Raw genomic sequence first — 18126 nt, forward strand, 5'->3', positions numbered from 1 at the left:
TATTCTAYATATTTATGGAAAAATAGAAATATAATTAGAAAAAAAAAATAATTTTTAAATATTAWAAACACTAAAAATATTATCCAATAGTCAACTATCGATAATATAATTTGTATAAAATAATAATCATTTTTTAATACAATATTTTATTTTTATTTAATTTTGAATGAATTTTTAAAAAAAAACAATTATTAACAATATTACTGTACAGTATTATACWWTCAWTCAAAAATAGTAATAATAATAATAATTAGTTTTTATATATAATTTATTTTACAAATATAGTAATAATAATAATAATASTTTTAAAAAACAATGTAAATAAAAATTGTGTCTTAAATTAGGTATCAAATCAAATCAAACCRTTAGACCATAAAAAAAAAACTAACTGTCCTTTTATTTAATAATGTCTTTTACCGAAACCCATTGATAGACCGCCWCCATARCCACCACCACCACCGCCACCTCCTTTACCRCCCAAACCAATACCGCCTCCATAGCCGCCGCCACCAATGCCGCCGCCGAATCCGCCACCGAATCCGCCACCAAATCCGCCGCCGCCGAKACCTCCTCTTCCCTGACCAGTGGCTACCAGTGTCTGGACATTCTCGACAACCGGACGTATCTCTTGGATGATCTGACGCTGGGGTACAACCACTTCGCGRACCATCTGGAAAACAGGTCGTAYGACTTCGTGGCTGAGCTGATGYGGCTGATCGACCGATTGRSTGGACTGATGGCTACCCTGTTGGCCGATATGATGTTGGGTGGCCAACAACGGTGACGATCGACTGACAAAATTCAATTGGACGGGTTGTACGCCGCTATCGACGTCGACAATGGTCGGTGCSGATGATCCCAGTTGACTGCCGGTMGGTATTAGCTGTAGACTACGTGAGCTAATAATGGCAGCGTTTACACGACCACCACCACCACCGCCGCCGATAATTCCGCCGCCAAATCCTAGTCCAAGTCCTCCTCCACCCATACCGCCTCCCAGACCACCTCCATATCCTCCACCACCATAACCACCACCAATAAGTCCACCGCCGCCACCACCATAACTTCCGTAACCACTGGCATAGCACTGGTGGTTGTAGTGGACGACCACTGCTAATACCATTACAACAAACTGTTTGTACAAAAAAAAATAAATAAATAAAAATATATTTAATAATTAATTAAAATATATTTAATAATTAATTAAAATATATTTAATAATTAATTAAAATATATTTAATAATTAATTAAAATATATTTAATAATTAATTAAAATATATTTAATAATTAATTAAAATATATTTAATAATTAATAAAATATATTTAATAATTAATTAAAATATATTTAATAATTAATTAAAATATATTTAATAATTAATTAAAATATATTTAATAATTAATTAAAATATATTTAATAATTAATTAAAATATATTTAATAATTAATTAAAATAAATACTAATAATTAATATGAGTTTACTTACTCTTAGCATTTTAATGTAGTTTAAAAAAACTTTATATTATTTATATATATATATATTAGTTTAGGTACAGAAAACTTTTAATTAAAAATTTAAATATATATATATATAAAACTTAAAATTGAAAGTAAAATTAAACTAACTATATATATAAGTGTTGGTAACAATCAGCTTATATATATACTGTTTTATTTTTAAAAACATTTTTTTAATTTTTTGTTTGTTTTGTTTTAATTAAATAAAAAATTTTTAAAAAAAATTTTTAGTTTATGTTTATTTTTATTATTAAATAATTTGTGTTTTATAAAATATTTTTTTTTATATTTTGGTTTTTTTTTTGTTGGGAGACAAACAATATAGTAAACTGTTTTATTTAAGTATTAAAATTTTATAAAATATATTAACATACAGTATATCACATTTACATAATACYAGTATTTAATCTACTTTTACTATTTTATGTGTGWATATTTTAAATTAWWAAAYAATTAATAWASAAAAAAAATAGTTTATATTATATTATAATAATTTTATTTCTATGTGTTTTATAATTAAATAATTTTTAAAAAATAATAGAAAATATATATTTAAAAATTATTAAATAAAAATTAATCAATATTATTATTATCAATATTAAACTATTGGATATTTTTTTMTTAAAATTAAAAAATTAATAATAAATCTTAATATTATATTATTTTATACTTATATATCTTAATTTAAGTAATTTAAGCCAATTTTTGATCATTATTTTTTTTGTGGATAAAATTAAAATATTTTAATTTATTTATTTTATAAAACATTGCTTAACACACACACACACACAATGATGTTATCAAAAAAATAATTTAATAAAATTAAAATAAAAACTGTATTAAAATGTGAAACAAACAAAAAAAATGGTTTTTTTTATATAAMAATTTCTAATAGTTTTTTTTCAAAACAAAAATGTCTTWAAATTTATCAAATTATTTATTTATTTTAATTTATTATTATTATTATTATTATTATTATTATTATTATTATTATTTAATTTTTTTTCTACTTAAGATTTATACTACAATTGTAACATTWATTTTTTTAAAGTAAAAATTACATTTAATTTTTGTGTGACATTTATTTCTTAATTGAAATAAAAATTATATTTATTTTTATTTTKTAAAAACGTRTTAAAAAATATCATTTATTTATTGTTTTTTTAATTGTGATAATGAAATAAGCAGTTATAAAGATAATAATTAGAAACTAAAAAAATAATGTTATATATCATCCAAAAAATTGTGAAATAATTATTTATTATTATTATTTTCACTTTAAATAATAATTTACTTTTAATAATAAATTAAAACACTTTAAAAGTAAATGTTATAAACTTTTGTATAACAAAATTTGTAACATTTATTGCAAACTATTGAAAAACATTGTCTTATTAAATGAAAAAAAATTAATTTAAAACTAGACAATAATTTTTATATAATAATTATTTATTTATTTAATGAATTTATTGATACATAAATTTTTTTTCCGTAATAATTCATAATATTTTACTTAAAATTTAGTTATAAATAGATTTATTTTTGTTTGTTTTTGTAAATTATTAATAAATTTTGTAAAAAATTAAATAATAAAAGTTATATATATATAAAATAATTAATCTATAATTTTTTGASAATGAGATAAAAAAATGTRTATTTATGGAGGAAGGGGGGGGCTATTGAGATCCCGGTGCATATATATATATATATATATAYAYACAATTAGTAGGCACCGCCATAGCCACCACCACCACCACCGAGACTGCCCAGCAATAGACCGCCTCCGTGTCCTCTGCCGGCRCCGCCTAAACCAAGTCCGAGAMCTCTACCACCACCACCACCRCCTAATCGGCCACCAAATCCACCACCGAATCCACCGCCCAGACCACCGAAACCACCTCCAARTCCGCCTCCCCCAGACCACCACCGARTCCTCCRCCGAAACCACCTCCCAGACCKYCAGCACCTCCTCCACCATTGCCTCCTACATCCCTGTCCTCTGGCTACTACTGTCCTAACATTTTCGATAACTGGYCGAACCTCTTGAACAACATTACGTTGGGGGGCAATAATTTCCCKGATCTCYTGGATAACCGGTCGGGTAACTGTATGTATCAATCGATGGGGTTCATCCACTGACTGGGTTGACTGTATAGAACCGGGCGATCCCCGATGATTTTGTCGGGCAATCAACGTCGAGGAACGGGARTTGAAATTCAATACTACTGGTTGATCGCCTGAATCAATGTCTACAACAGCCGGTTCACTGTAGCCGTAGTTGCTTTGGACGGGATAGCTATCGACGTGTCGGCTGCTGYGGACAGCGGCATTGATTCGGCCACCGCTACCGTATCCACCGCCACCACCACCACCGTAACCACCGGCGCTCAATAAYAGGGCAGCGCCGCCACCATAACCACCTCCCAGTCCTCCTCCACCACCCGATCCGTAACCATTGGCCGAGTGGAYGGCGACCAACAAAGTAATGGCTAATAACTGTTTTTTTTAATAATATTTATAAACATTAAAAAATGTTAAATTTTATTAAAATCAAAAATTTTTAAAAAATTAAATATAAAACTAATAATACAATAATAATAAAAGTTAAGTTAGATTTTATTGATATTTTAGATTTTTAATGTTAGTCAAAATAATTTTTTAAAAAAAAATTATTAAAAATTATTAAAATTATTTAACTAATAATTAATAGCTAATTATCTTAATTTAGTAAAAAAAATTGAATTTGAAAATATTTTAATAAAATTGTTTTGTTTTTTCAAATATTTTTATAATAGTAATAATAATGAAATAGTTTAGTAATGTGTTGTAATTATGATGAGTTGTTATCATTTAAAATAAATGTTTTTTAAAAAAAATTAAAACAACTAAATAATTATAAAAAAATAATAATAAATAAAAACAAAAGTTAAATAAGATTTTATTACATTTCTATAAGATTTTTAATGTCCAAAAAAAATTAAAAAAAAAATAAAAMWWAAAAAAAGTTATTTAAACTATAATAGTTAGTGTAATTCAATAGATAATTATTATCTTTTAAATAGCAAAAAAAATAAATAYAAATTAAAAAAAAATATATTAATAAATAAAATTATATATGTTTTTTAGTTTCGCTTATTTTTTGTTTGTTTGTTAATAACATTGAAATTGAAAATTGTTTTTTAACTTAATAATTAAAAAATAAAATAAATATATATAAGAAAAATTGATTTTCTAAACATTTAATGTTTAATACTAATTAAATAAGTTTTTAAAATTAAAATATATTTAATAAATAATTTTTTTTTCAATACTTACTCTAAACATATTTTTTTGATGTTAAGTAATAAAAATGTGTTTAATTTTTAAAATATTAAAAAACAAACTAATATAATAAAATACACACAAAAATTTTGATTCACTTTTTAATTTATTTTTTGAATTTTTATGATTTTAAATAAAATTATGTTTTTTCCATTGACTTTATATACCTAATGATTACAATAGATTAGGATTAGTTGAGACAACTATTTGATAGTTTGAAAAATTTGAAATATTTTAACATTAATTTACAAAAAAAGTTATCGATGGCTATCAYTTTATTTAATGTTATTATTTCTCAATTATAATTTATTTGTACAATTAATATATGATGATATATGGTATGCAATTTATTTACATAACTTTAAGCATACAAACACACACACACACACACACATACACACACACACACACAWACACAAACATACACATAAACATACAAACACATACACACCTACATACATGCATACATACATAAATATATAAACACACACATACATACATACATACATACAAACGCACATACATACATACACACACACACATACATGCATACACATATACACACATATACACACATATACAGACATATACACACATACATACACACACAGACACACACATACATACATACATTTATATATACATACACACACATTCACACACATTCACACACATTCACACACATACACACACATACACACACATACACACACATACACACACATTCACACACATTACACACACATACACACACATACACACACAYACACACACAYACACACACAAACCTACATAGATAATAGAGTTTAGCATTTTTTTATGTCTAGAAAAGGGAGTGTAATATAATGTATTTAAATTTTTTTTCTGAAATTTTTAAATAATCAATGARAAATTTTTTTTAAAGACACTTTATTTTCAAAATATATTTTCTGGAATATTTCCCAATATTAATATATAGATATTTTAATTTTTTTGAATTTATCATTTAAAAAAATTATATACATTTTTTATATTATATATAAAAWTTATTATATAATATTAGAATAGAAATTAATTAAACATTTAGTTTTAAAATTTAAATATATATATATAWATATATATAAATAATAATAATAAAAAAATAAAATATAATAACTTGAAAAACAAATATTTTTTTATTGTAATAACATTTTGACATTTGAAAAACATTAATTTTAATATTTAGATAATAAAAAAATATTTAGTTAATTATTTACTATTTAGTTATTTATTTATTACTTTTTTAAATAAATTTTTTTWRATTTTTCATTTAATTCAACTCAATTACAATATTGTAAAATAATTTTTTTTTAAATAAATATCATATTAGAAATATTTTTAGAAATAAAATMATTTTAATATCATTTTTTTTAATATTATTGTGAAAAAATTTATTAATTAATTAATATTTTCATAATAATAATGCAATTATAAAAGTCAAATAATTTATAAATAAATTTTTATTATTAAAAAACAATTTCAGTATCAAAAAAAATAATTAATTAATTAATTAATTAATAATAAATTGACTAAAAAAAATAATAGTAAAATAAAATTTATAATTTAAACAATCAAACATAAAAAAAAATTGAGATTTATATTTAAATTTTTTAATAAAAAAACAATTGTGTATCTATTGGTAGACTATTTGGATACCGGTGCTACACACACACACACACACATAGACACACAATTAGTAGGCGCGAGCACCGCCATAGGCGCCGCCACCGCCACCACTGAGACCGGCCAGCAATAGACCACCACTGTGTCCGCCGCCGCCGCCCAAACCGTGTCCAAGACTAAGACCACCGCCAAAACCACTACCGAATCCACCGCCTAAACTACCGGCACCACCGCCTAGACCTCCAAAACCGCCTCCAAGTCCTCCTCCTCCCAAACCACCTCCAAGTCCACCACCGAGACCACCTCCCAGACCGCCTGAACCTCCAGCACCTCCACCGCCATTGCCTCCTAAACCCTGACCTCTGGCTACAACTGTCCTAACATTTTCGACAACTGGCCGAACCTGTTGGACAACATTACGTTGTGGRGCAATAATTTCCCGAATCTCTTGGATAACCGGTCGGGTAACTACATGTATCAATCGATGGGGTTCATCCACTGACTGGGTTTGTTGGACACTGCCTGGACTACCCTGATGATTTTGTTGGGCACTCAACGTAGAGGACTGGGATTGAAAGTTCAGTACTACTGGTTGATCGCCTGAATCAATGTCTACAACAGCCGGTTCACTGTAGCCGTAGTCGCTTTGGACGGGATAGCTATCGACGTGTCGGGAGCTCTGGACAGCGGCATTGATTCGGCCACCGCTACCGTATCCACCGCCGCCGCCACCATAACCACCAACACCGTAACCACCGGCGCTCAATAATAGGGCAGCGCCGCCACCATAACCACCTCCCAGTCCTCCGCCACCTCCCGATCCGTAAGCATTGGCTGAGTGGACGGCGACCAACAAAGTAATGGCTAATAACTGATTTGGTTTTTATAGACATATAAATAAATTGTTAAACTTTATAATAATCAAAATTTTAAAAAAATAAAATAAATAAATATAAAACTATTAATAAATAATAAAAGTTAAGTTAGATTTTATTGGTATTTTAGATTTTTAATGTTAATCAAAATAATAAAAAAATTGTTAAAATTATTTAACTAATAATAAATAAATTATCTAGCTAATTATCTTAATTTAGTAAAAAAAAYAAAAAATTAAGTTTTTCTAACATTGAAATTAACATTTATCTAAAGTTTATTAGAAAAAAATAAATAAAATACTATTAAATTCAAACATTAATATTAGTTTTTAAGTCTAATGTTGAAAATAAATATATATTTTATTTTTTTAATTAAAATAAAATATCATATGACTTACTCTAAACATTATTTTTTTTTTGATGATTAAACCAATGTGTGTATTAAAACAAAATAAGTTGAAAATTAAACACAATTTAATAGAAACACAATTAATAAGATTTTTGCACTTTTTAAAAATAAAATAAAATATCTTAAAATTTAAGTTTTTATTTTTTTAAAATATATTTTCAAAATACAGCTTTTAGTCCGACTTTATATACCGACWCTTGTTATAGTTRTATATATATAATTGATTAGTTAGTTAGACACCTAACGGAGTTGTTATATGATTATAACTTTTATTTTTTTAATTTTGAAAAGTTATCGGTGTTTTAATCATTTAAATATTATATATTTTTTTGTCTCAATTATAATTTATTTGTATCATTTATTATATGATGATAATATATATGGGTATGCACTTTGTACAGTATTAACAACATTAAGCTTTTAMACACACAACACACATACACAYACATTCACACACACACACACACATACATACATACATACACATACATAYATACATACATACATACACTCAAACCTACTTAGATACCAGAGTTTAGATTTTTTTTRTCTGTATGTGTGTCTCTAGAAAGGGGGTGTACTGTACAGTGWTTAGACATTTTTATTAATGAAATTTTTTTTATAAAATAAATGTAAAATATTTATATATATATATACAGTATATATATACAGTATATATGTACAGTATATATATATATATATATATAATTTTTCCAACAAAAAAAATTTCTATCAAATTTTTTTTTTTTGATATTATTCTCAGTAAAAAATGTAATATAAATATTTCCAATAAGTTTTTCTAATTATAATGATTTTAATTATTATAATTTATGTTATTTTATAATTTTTTTTTTGTTAAAAATTATTTTAAAATTATTTAATATTTTAATAGAATTKAATTTATATTTAGTTTTAAAAAATAATTTATTTATATATTTAATAATAATAATAAAATAAAATATATATATATTCTGYTAGTATATTGTATTATCAAATTTTGTAGTAAAATATATATGATTTTTTTATTTAAAAAACTTTTAATATTTAAAAACAAAATATTTATTTAAAAAATTATTTACAATTTAGGTATTTTATTTATTTAATTATTAGTTTTCGCATCTATATTTTAATTTTTAATTATACAAAAAAATACCAAAATAATAATAATWATAATTATAATGTTAAATATAAAATGTTATATATTTTAGAAATAAAAAAAATCATTAAGTTTTTTTGTTTTATGTAATTATTTATTAAAATTTTTTCAATCAAAATAATAAAAATAATTAATATAAAAATCAAATAATTTATAAATAGACTAATTTTTTTCTTACTTATTAAAAAAACAATTTTCAAAAATAATATTAATTGACTAAAAAAATATAAAATAGTAATACAAAAAAAATTTATAATTTAAACAAAAAATTGAGATTCATATTATGTTTTTTTTTGTTGTAAAAATAATATGTAGATCCCGGTGCTAGACTACAATTAGTAGGCGCGAGCACCGCCATAGGCGCCGCCGCCGCCACCACCACCACTGAGACCGGCCAGCAATAGACCACCACTGTGTCCRCCGCCGCCGCCCAAACCGTGTCCAAGACTRAGACCACCGCCTAAACYGCCKCCAAATCCACCACCRAATCCACCGCCTAAACCACTGGCACCTCCAAAACCGCCTCCAAGTCCWCCWCCCAAACCACCTCCSAGTCCACCACCGAGTCCKCCACCGAGACCACCTCCCAAACCGCCAGCACCTCCACCATTGCCTCCTACACCCTGACCTCTGGCTACAACTGTCCTAACATTTTCGACAACTGGCCGAACCTGTTGGACAACATTACGCTGCGGAGCAATAATTTCTCTGATCTCTTGGATAACCGGTCGGGTAACTACATGTATCAATCGATGGGGTTCATCCACTGACTGGGTTTGTTGGACACTGCCGGCTGAGCCSCGRTGATTTTGTCGGGCAACCAAYGATGAGGACTGGGAYTGAAAGTTCAGTACTACTGGTTGATCGCCTGAATCAATGTCGACAACAGCCGGTTCACTGTAGCCGTAGTCGCTTTGGACGGGATAGCTATCGACGTGTCGGGAGCTCTGGACAGCGGCATTGATTCGGCCACCGCTACCGTATCCACCGCCGCCGCCACCATAACCACCACCACCGTAACCACCGGCGCTCAATAATAGGGCAGCGCCGCCACCATAACCACCTCCCAGTCCTCCTCCGCCTCCCGATCCGTAAGCATTGGCTGAGTGGACGGCGACCAACAAAGTAATGGCTAATAACTGTTAAACAAAAAAAAAATTATAAAACATTTTAAATTAAATATAATTTATTGAAATAATTTTCAACAGTTAGTAATTAATAGATTAATTGCTTAAATAAAAAAATTATTTCACATAAAACTAGTAAATATTAAATAAATAAAATAAAAAGTTTTTATTTTTTATATATAATTTTGTTTTTTAGTTTATCAATGAAATTAAAAATTTTTGTTAACTATTATAAAAAAAATTAAATTTTATAAAATATACATAAATACTTACTCTAAACATGATTTTTTTTATCAAAAAATAATATATATATTAATAACACAAAAGTAATCCAAACTTTTAATTTTTTTAAAATTAAAACTTAAAATTTTTTTAGTTGTAAAACTAAATAAAAATGTTTTTGAATTTTTATGATTTCGATATATAGTTTTTCACTGACTTTATATACTACTTGTTTTTACATTAATTGTAACTTACAATAGATTAGTTGGTTTGGTTAGACCCCCTCATGAGTTATATGACATCCCTTTTAAATTTTTTTTGACGGAAAAAGTTTAGTTTATCGGTGCTATCAATATTTATTTGTATCAATATATATATATATATATATATATATATATATRTATGTACAGTATATTTACATATGGTATGCAACTTTAATATCATATATATATCTATACAACCCTAAGCTTAAACACACACACATACATACAAACACACATACATACAAACACATATACATACAAACACACATACATACAAACACACATACATACAAACACACATACATACAAACACACATACATACAAACACACATACATACAAACACACATACATACAAACACTTACACTTTTCTATGACAATCCCCTATATATCACACAAACACATTACATATATATAAGACATAGAAAGATAACATATATTTAAATTATTAATGATTTTTAACTTTTTTATGAGAGAAAGAGAGAGAGAGTGAGAAATTAAATCACATTTTTACTCTAATTTCATTATCTTATTTAGTGATTTATTTATATATATATATATATATATATATATACAGTATATATTAACTGTACTAATAATTTTTTTGAATGTTTAGGGATATGTAGACAGACCCACATTATATTATATTAAAAAAAACACAGTTAGATAACAAACAAACAAAATTAATAATATTAATATAATTTTAATCTCCTAACTAATGATAATAAATAAATATTCAGAAAAAATATAATAAATTAATTCAATCCAAATAAAATTTTAATGTAASAAAAAAAGTATTAATTTTTTTTAAAAAAAAAATATTAAAATTATCTAGATAAATAATTATAATTAAATTAGTAATTTATAGAAAAAAATTAAAATAATTAAATTATTAATTAATTATTTATTTTTGTATGATTTTATTTTACTTAAGTATTTATAGTAATGATACAAATAAATTGATTAAAATAATAATTATAATTAAAATAAATTAAAATTTCAAATGTTATTAATTTATAAATTATTTAATAATTATAATACTGAATATAATTTAAATATTTATTATTTAATTGTAAGTTTGTTATTTAATATATATTTAATAAATATAAAAATACATTTAAATTAAAAAAAATTTAAACATATTATTTTTTAAAAATTAAAAAATTTTGTACTATTTATATTTTTTTGAAAATTACAATAAATAAATAATTATTATATTTTTTAAAAAAAATAGGATAAATACTTTGAAAATGATATATTTTTAAAAAATAAATAAATAAATATTTATTATTATTATTTTATTTTATTGATGTTTTAATGTGAAACTGAAATGATAGGCCAAATAAATAAATTTGAAATTATTATTTATATATAGTTAATATAAAACTCAATTAAAAACTTATAGTTTATAATAAATTTTTTTAAAAATTAATTGCTAAATGTTTGCAATAAATATAATATATGTAAAAAATATTAAAAATTATATTTATTGATATAATTAATAAAAATTTATTTATTAATGTATTTATTTTTATTTTTTTAAAAATTTGCTTTTTATCAAATTACATAGTATTATAGTTTAATTAATAAAATATTTTTTATAAAATTTTTAATCRAAAAAAAAATATATTTGATTTTTACAACAAAATCACTGGTATAATGAAATGTTTACTAATAATACTAATAAAAATAAAATAATATATATTTTTTATATAWAAAAAATAAAATAAGTGACTAAAAAAATAGTAGTTATTATATATCTATAAATTCAATTAAAAAATAGTTTGGATTAAAAAACAATATAATTAAATACAATTTATATGTTTACTAATAAACATATATATATATATCAACAAAAAAAAATTTGGCTATTTTTTTCTAACATCCCGGTGCTGACCGACTGGACACTCTAGTAGGCAGCACGACCACCGCCATAACTGCCGCCCAATTTAAGACTACCGCCATAACCGCCACCGAGACCTCCATGACCTCCACCACTGAGAATCAAACCGTGACCTCCGCCGAGTCCACCACCAAAACCGTTGCCCAAACCACCAGCGAATCCGCCGCCGAGACCACCGCCGAGTCCTCCAGCGAGACCACCGCCGAGTCCACCGCCGAGACCACCGGCACCACCACCGACGGCCAATCCACGGCCGCCTTCACCGCGGGCTACAACTGTCTGGACATTTTCGACTACTGGCCGAACCTCTTGGACAACATTACGTTGTGGGGCAATAACTTCCCGAATCTCTTGGATAACCGGTCGGGTAACTTCATGTATCAATCGATGGGGTTCATCCACCGATTGGGTTTGTTGGACAGTACCTGGCGATCCCAGATGATTTTGTCGGGCAATCAACGATGAGGATCGGGAGTTGAAATTCAATACTACTGGTTGATCCCCGGAATCAATGTCGACAACAGTGGCTTCATTGTGACCGTAGCTACTGTGTACGGGAACTACATCGACGTGTCGGGTGCTATGGACAGCGGCATTGATACGGCCGTGACCGTAACCACCGTAACCACTGCCTAGACTACCACCGTAACCACCGCCCAGACTACTAGCGTATCCTCCGTGACCACCGTAACCGCCGGAGCTTAACAATAGAGCTCCGCCTCCATAGCCACCTCCCAGTCCACCGCCATATCCGCCACCGTAACCACTGGCCGAGCACTGGACGGCGGCCAACAAAGTAATGGCTAATAACTGTTGTAATAATTGATTGAATAGTTTTTTTTTTGAAGATTTGAATCACAAAAATAAGAAATTAATTATTAGTTAATTAATTCAAATAAAATTTTTTATCTAAAAAAGTTTTATATATATATAAAAGTAATGATGAGTTAGTTGTTATCATCAAAAAAAATAAAAATAAAATAAAAGATATAGATATTAAAAAAATATGTTAAAATTTATAAAAACAAAAAAAAACTAAAACTAATTAATTATAATTAAAATTATATAAAAAATTACAACAAATTTTATTTCACTTCCAGTTTAAATAAGCGTAAAATTTTTTGATTTAAACTATAATAATGTTTTTTTTTATTAATTTTTTTATAAATTAACTAATTATTTTAGCAAATAAAAAATAATATTTATATAAAAAAAACTTAAATAAATAAAATTTAGAGATTAGTTTTTCTTAACATTGAAATTGAATTTATTTTTTTATTTAGTTTTTTTATATAAAACAATAAATTAAAAAAATATTTAAAATTTTAGACAATTATAGCTATACTATAGTAATCACACATATATTTTAATAAAATAAATAAATATTAAAATAAATAGATATAATAACAATAATAATACTTACTCTAAACATATTTAATAAATTTGTAGTAATTTTTCAAATATTTATAAAAAAAATAATTTAACTAAAATAGAAAGTAAAAAATAAAAAAATAAAAATCACAATTAATTTTACAAAATTAATAAAAAAAAAAAATTATTAAACTTTTTCTGTTAAATACACTCACAGTTATTGAAATATTGAAAGTTTTTATTATTATTATAATAATAAATGTTTTTTATAATATTAAATGATTTTTCTCACTGGCTTTATATACCCTTTATTTTTCATACATATATACATATATATATATATACAGTATATATATATATATATGTATATACAGTACAATAGATTTAATTTGGTTAACGCCTTGAACTTTATATTATTACATAAACTTTATTTTATTTTATTTTATTTCATATATTCATTAAAACCTATCAGTGCTATCACTTTCAACAGTTTTATAGGTATATATAATATATAATATAGTATTGAATAGTAATGTAGTATAAGTTAGTACAGTATCTATAAATTTGTTTACATCCCTAAGCTTATAGTGTATGCCTATCCCTGAATACCCCCCAACAGTGCTAGTAGTAGTAGTAGTAGTAGTACTGTATTATTATTATTATTATATAATACTTTTACTTTCATATATATAAGAAACAACAAATAAATTAGTTTTTTGTTTTAATGAATTTCTAGGAAAATTAAACCCCAAATAAAAAAAATACAGTTTACTCTAATTTATTATTATTATTATTATCTCATTAGTAATTCATTATAATAATAATAATTATAATAATAATAATAATAATAATATTTATACTTTTACTATACTTTATATAAAATAAATTTCAGTGTTAAATATATACGATAGTGTAGACAAACCTACATTTATTTTTATTTTTTAAAAATTGCAATTTTATTAATAGTAATGACAACAAAAAATTATTTGTTTTAATTAATCATATTTTACTGATAATAGTAAATAAAAAATATATATATATATATATATAACAAAATAGTTTTTAATTAATATACTATTATTTATTTATTTTGGATAATAAAACTTTAATGTAATTAAATGTTTAAATGTTAAATGTAATTTATAATAATAGCTTAATTTAAATTTTATATTTTAAATAAATATATTTAAAAATAATAATAATTTATTATGATTAAAAATTTAACTAAAACAAAATTATTTATTTATATTATCTATTAGTTATTATTAGTTTTACAGTATATTAAAAATTTTAATTAAAAAAATATATATATAATATTTTTTTTAATCTACATTAAGCTACCTTGGTTATTTGAATTGAAAATATATTGCATAAATCATAAACAGTTAATATAAAAATTGGAAATCCATTAGCCTCTCTCTCACCCACTCACCCACTCACTCACTAACTGTCTAAATGGTTGCATAAGTAAGTTATGGGAAAAAAAAGTTTTTAAAACTTTTTTTTTTTTAAATAAAAACCGCCGGCGCTTTCACTTTCAATGGTAATACAGTATGTATTTCCAAGTGATTGAAATTATAATATATTTATTTTATTTTTGAAAAAATTAGGGCAAACTTTAATACATATATATATATATATATATATATATTATTTGTAATATTTATTACTTGTAATATTGTCTCTGAAAAAATAAATGAAACGACAATTAATATCTGAGAGAGAGAGAGTTAGAGAGAGTTAGAGAGAGAGAGAGAGAGAGAGAGAGAGAGAGAGAGAGAGAGAGAGAGAGAGAGAGAGAGAGAGAGAGAGAGAGAGAGAGAGTAAAGAAGACAATTAATTATGAGATTAATTTTTTTCGAGAGAAAGAGAGAGAGAGAGAGAGAAAAAAGTTTACAAATTTTTTTAAAAAGTTGTGTATATTTGACATAACATTTTGAAAATTTATAATTTTTATTTTTGTTGATAATATAAGATAAGATTTTTTTTTTACATTAAATAAAATGAGATATATATTAGTCAGAGTTATAGCTAACAAATATATAACGATTGAAAAAAATTTTGTTTCAAACAATTATTGAAATTATTAAATATTTATTTTATTTTAAAAAAATTCGTAGAAAATGTAGAAAAAAATAAATAACTGTTACATATATATAATATTTGTATTAAATATATTTTTATATTTAATAAAAATATTTATTTAATATTTTAGTTAATATTTTAGTTAACTTTTTAGTCACATATTTATGTAAATATTTTGTTKTTTTATATATTTTTATTTATTTTTAACCTTTATATTTATTTTTATTATTATTATTATTATTATTATTATTATTATTATTAGTAGTAGTAGTAGTAGTACTAGTGTGGGCGATACAATTGTTTTTACTAATAATTAAATATATCATAAATCATTCAATATTATTATTATTATTATTATTACTATTATAAATATAATGTATAAATATTTAGTTATTGTTGATTTGAAAACAAAAAAATTTATTATTGTTAATAATAATTAAAATATTTTGTTACAAAATATATATACACAGTATTAACACTGTATATAATATTTTATTATTATAATATAAAAAATAATTGTAATAAATGTAATTATACATATGTAAAATATATTTTTATAATATAATAATAATAATAATAATTTCTATTATGTTATATTCATATTTATAAAATAAATAATAAATTCAAATATTATATGCAATTTTATTATACTATTATATTGCATATAATCTATATATTATAGACGTTTGTAATAATCATTAAAATTATTAATAAAAATAATAATTATTATTATCATTAAACTGTTTTACATTAACACACAAATAGTTTAATATAAAAATAATGTTTATTATATATAATATATATATATATTAAAAAAATAATTGTCAATTAAATTAGTTATACTTAATATTATTTTCAATAGATTATATTTTTTTAATTAGCAATTAGTAATTAGATAATAATAATAATAATTAACAATTATCTATTCAATAGTTAAATAAAAAAAATATTATAAACATAAAAGATAATATAATTATTATAATATTTATTTTATTTTTTTAATTCAAATATATTGATAAAAATCATTTAATTTGAATCAAGTTTCTGGTATTTTAATTATTATAAAATAATTTTTTTTAAATATATAATTTTATTTATTACATAACAAAATTTTATGTTTAATTGACTATTATGGCAAAACTGTAGGCAAATTATAGTAAAATAAATAAATAAATTGATGTTTTAATTGTAATAATGTATTATTTAATATATGTTTTGGTTTTTTTAATCATATAAAATGTTTTTATTATTATTTTTTAAATATATTTTTCAATACAGTTGATTTAGTAATTTTAAATTTAAAATCATTTAACGACAAAATAAAATACATACTATTATATTATATTGTATATAATGTGAATAATTTAGATTAATTATTTATAATGTTGTTATTTAATGTATAATCAATTTAATGTATTTATTTGTGTGAATAATAAACTTTTCAGATAAGATAACAACAAACAAAAAATTATATAAAATGTTTTTTTCACTTTCACTGTATATATATATAAATGGCATTTAAATTACAATTTAAATTCATTTTTTAATTTTGTAGATTACATATAGTGTGTGTGTTTATGTGTGTATGTGTGTGTGTGTATGTGTGTGTATGTGTGTGTTTGTGTGTGTATTGTATGTGTGTGTATGTGTGTGTGTATGTGTGTGTATGTGTGTGTGTATGTGTGTGTATGTGTGTGTATGTGTGTGTATGTGTGTGTATGTGTGTGTGTGTATGTGTGTGTWTGTATGTATGTATGTATGTATGTGTGTGTGTGTGTGTGTGTGTGTGTGTGTGTGTGTGTGTGTGTGTGTGTGTGTGTGTGTGTGTGTGTGTGTGTGTGTGTGTGTGTGTGTGTGTGTGTGTGTGTGTGTGTGTGTGTGTGTGTGTGTGTGTGTGTGTGTGTGTGTGTGTGTGTGTTATCTCTAGTATTTAATCGCTTAAATAAATATAAATTAGTGTAGAAAGACATATGATATTTATTTAAATTAATCGGTTTAAATATTTTTTTAAAAATTATGTATTTATAATATTTATATATTCAATAGATATATTTATATAATTATTTTTTTAAATATGTTTTTACATTAATTTATTTGATAACACATTTGAGGCATAAAATTATTATTTATGGCTTGAGATAAAACATTTTGAAAAAATATGATTTAAATATTTTATTTTAGTTTAAAATAAAAAAAAATTAAAACATCATTTTATTTATACACCCATCTAAAAAACTTT

General features: G+C 23.8%; 4 protein-coding genes across 4 annotated transcripts; all 4 read right to left on the reverse strand.

The window, feature by feature from the left end:
• Nucleotides 1-400: 400 nt before the first annotated feature.
• LOC128965188 (uncharacterized) lies at nucleotides 401-1513 on the reverse strand. Its single transcript, XM_054311841.1, has 2 exons — nucleotides 1483-1513; nucleotides 401-1132 (listed from the first exon to the last, which is right to left on the reverse strand). The coding sequence occupies exons 1-2, from the start codon at nucleotides 1489-1491 to the stop codon at nucleotides 401-403; spliced, it is 741 nt and encodes a 246-aa protein (XP_054167816.1). The 5' UTR covers nucleotides 1492-1513.
• A 1723-nt stretch (nucleotides 1514-3236) lies between these two features.
• LOC128965189 (probable H/ACA ribonucleoprotein complex subunit 1) lies at nucleotides 3237-5648 on the reverse strand. Its single transcript, XM_054311842.1, has 2 exons — nucleotides 5628-5648; nucleotides 3237-4010 (listed from the first exon to the last, which is right to left on the reverse strand). The coding sequence occupies exons 1-2, from the start codon at nucleotides 5646-5648 to the stop codon at nucleotides 3237-3239; spliced, it is 795 nt and encodes a 264-aa protein (XP_054167817.1).
• An 898-nt stretch (nucleotides 5649-6546) lies between these two features.
• LOC128965190 (pupal cuticle protein 36-like) lies at nucleotides 6547-7758 on the reverse strand. Its single transcript, XM_054311843.1, has 2 exons — nucleotides 7750-7758; nucleotides 6547-7347 (listed from the first exon to the last, which is right to left on the reverse strand). Exons 1-2 carry the CDS (start codon nucleotides 7756-7758, stop codon nucleotides 6547-6549), a joined length of 810 nt encoding a protein of 269 aa, XP_054167818.1.
• Nucleotides 7759-9251: 1493 nt separating this feature from the next.
• Nucleotides 9252-10325, reverse strand: LOC128965191 (uncharacterized). Its single transcript, XM_054311844.1, has 2 exons — nucleotides 10317-10325; nucleotides 9252-10055 (listed from the first exon to the last, which is right to left on the reverse strand). The coding sequence occupies exons 1-2, from the start codon at nucleotides 10323-10325 to the stop codon at nucleotides 9252-9254; spliced, it is 813 nt and encodes a 270-aa protein (XP_054167819.1).
• Nucleotides 10326-18126: the final 7801 nt, after the last annotated feature.

This window comes from Oppia nitens, unplaced genomic scaffold, assembly GCF_028296485.1.
Source record: "Oppia nitens isolate AA-2021 unplaced genomic scaffold, nextdenovo-longstitch-racon4-pilon3 scaffold16_pilon_pilon_pilon, whole genome shotgun sequence".
In the NCBI taxonomy this organism is placed as follows: Eukaryota; Metazoa; Arthropoda; class Arachnida; order Sarcoptiformes; family Oppiidae; genus Oppia; species Oppia nitens.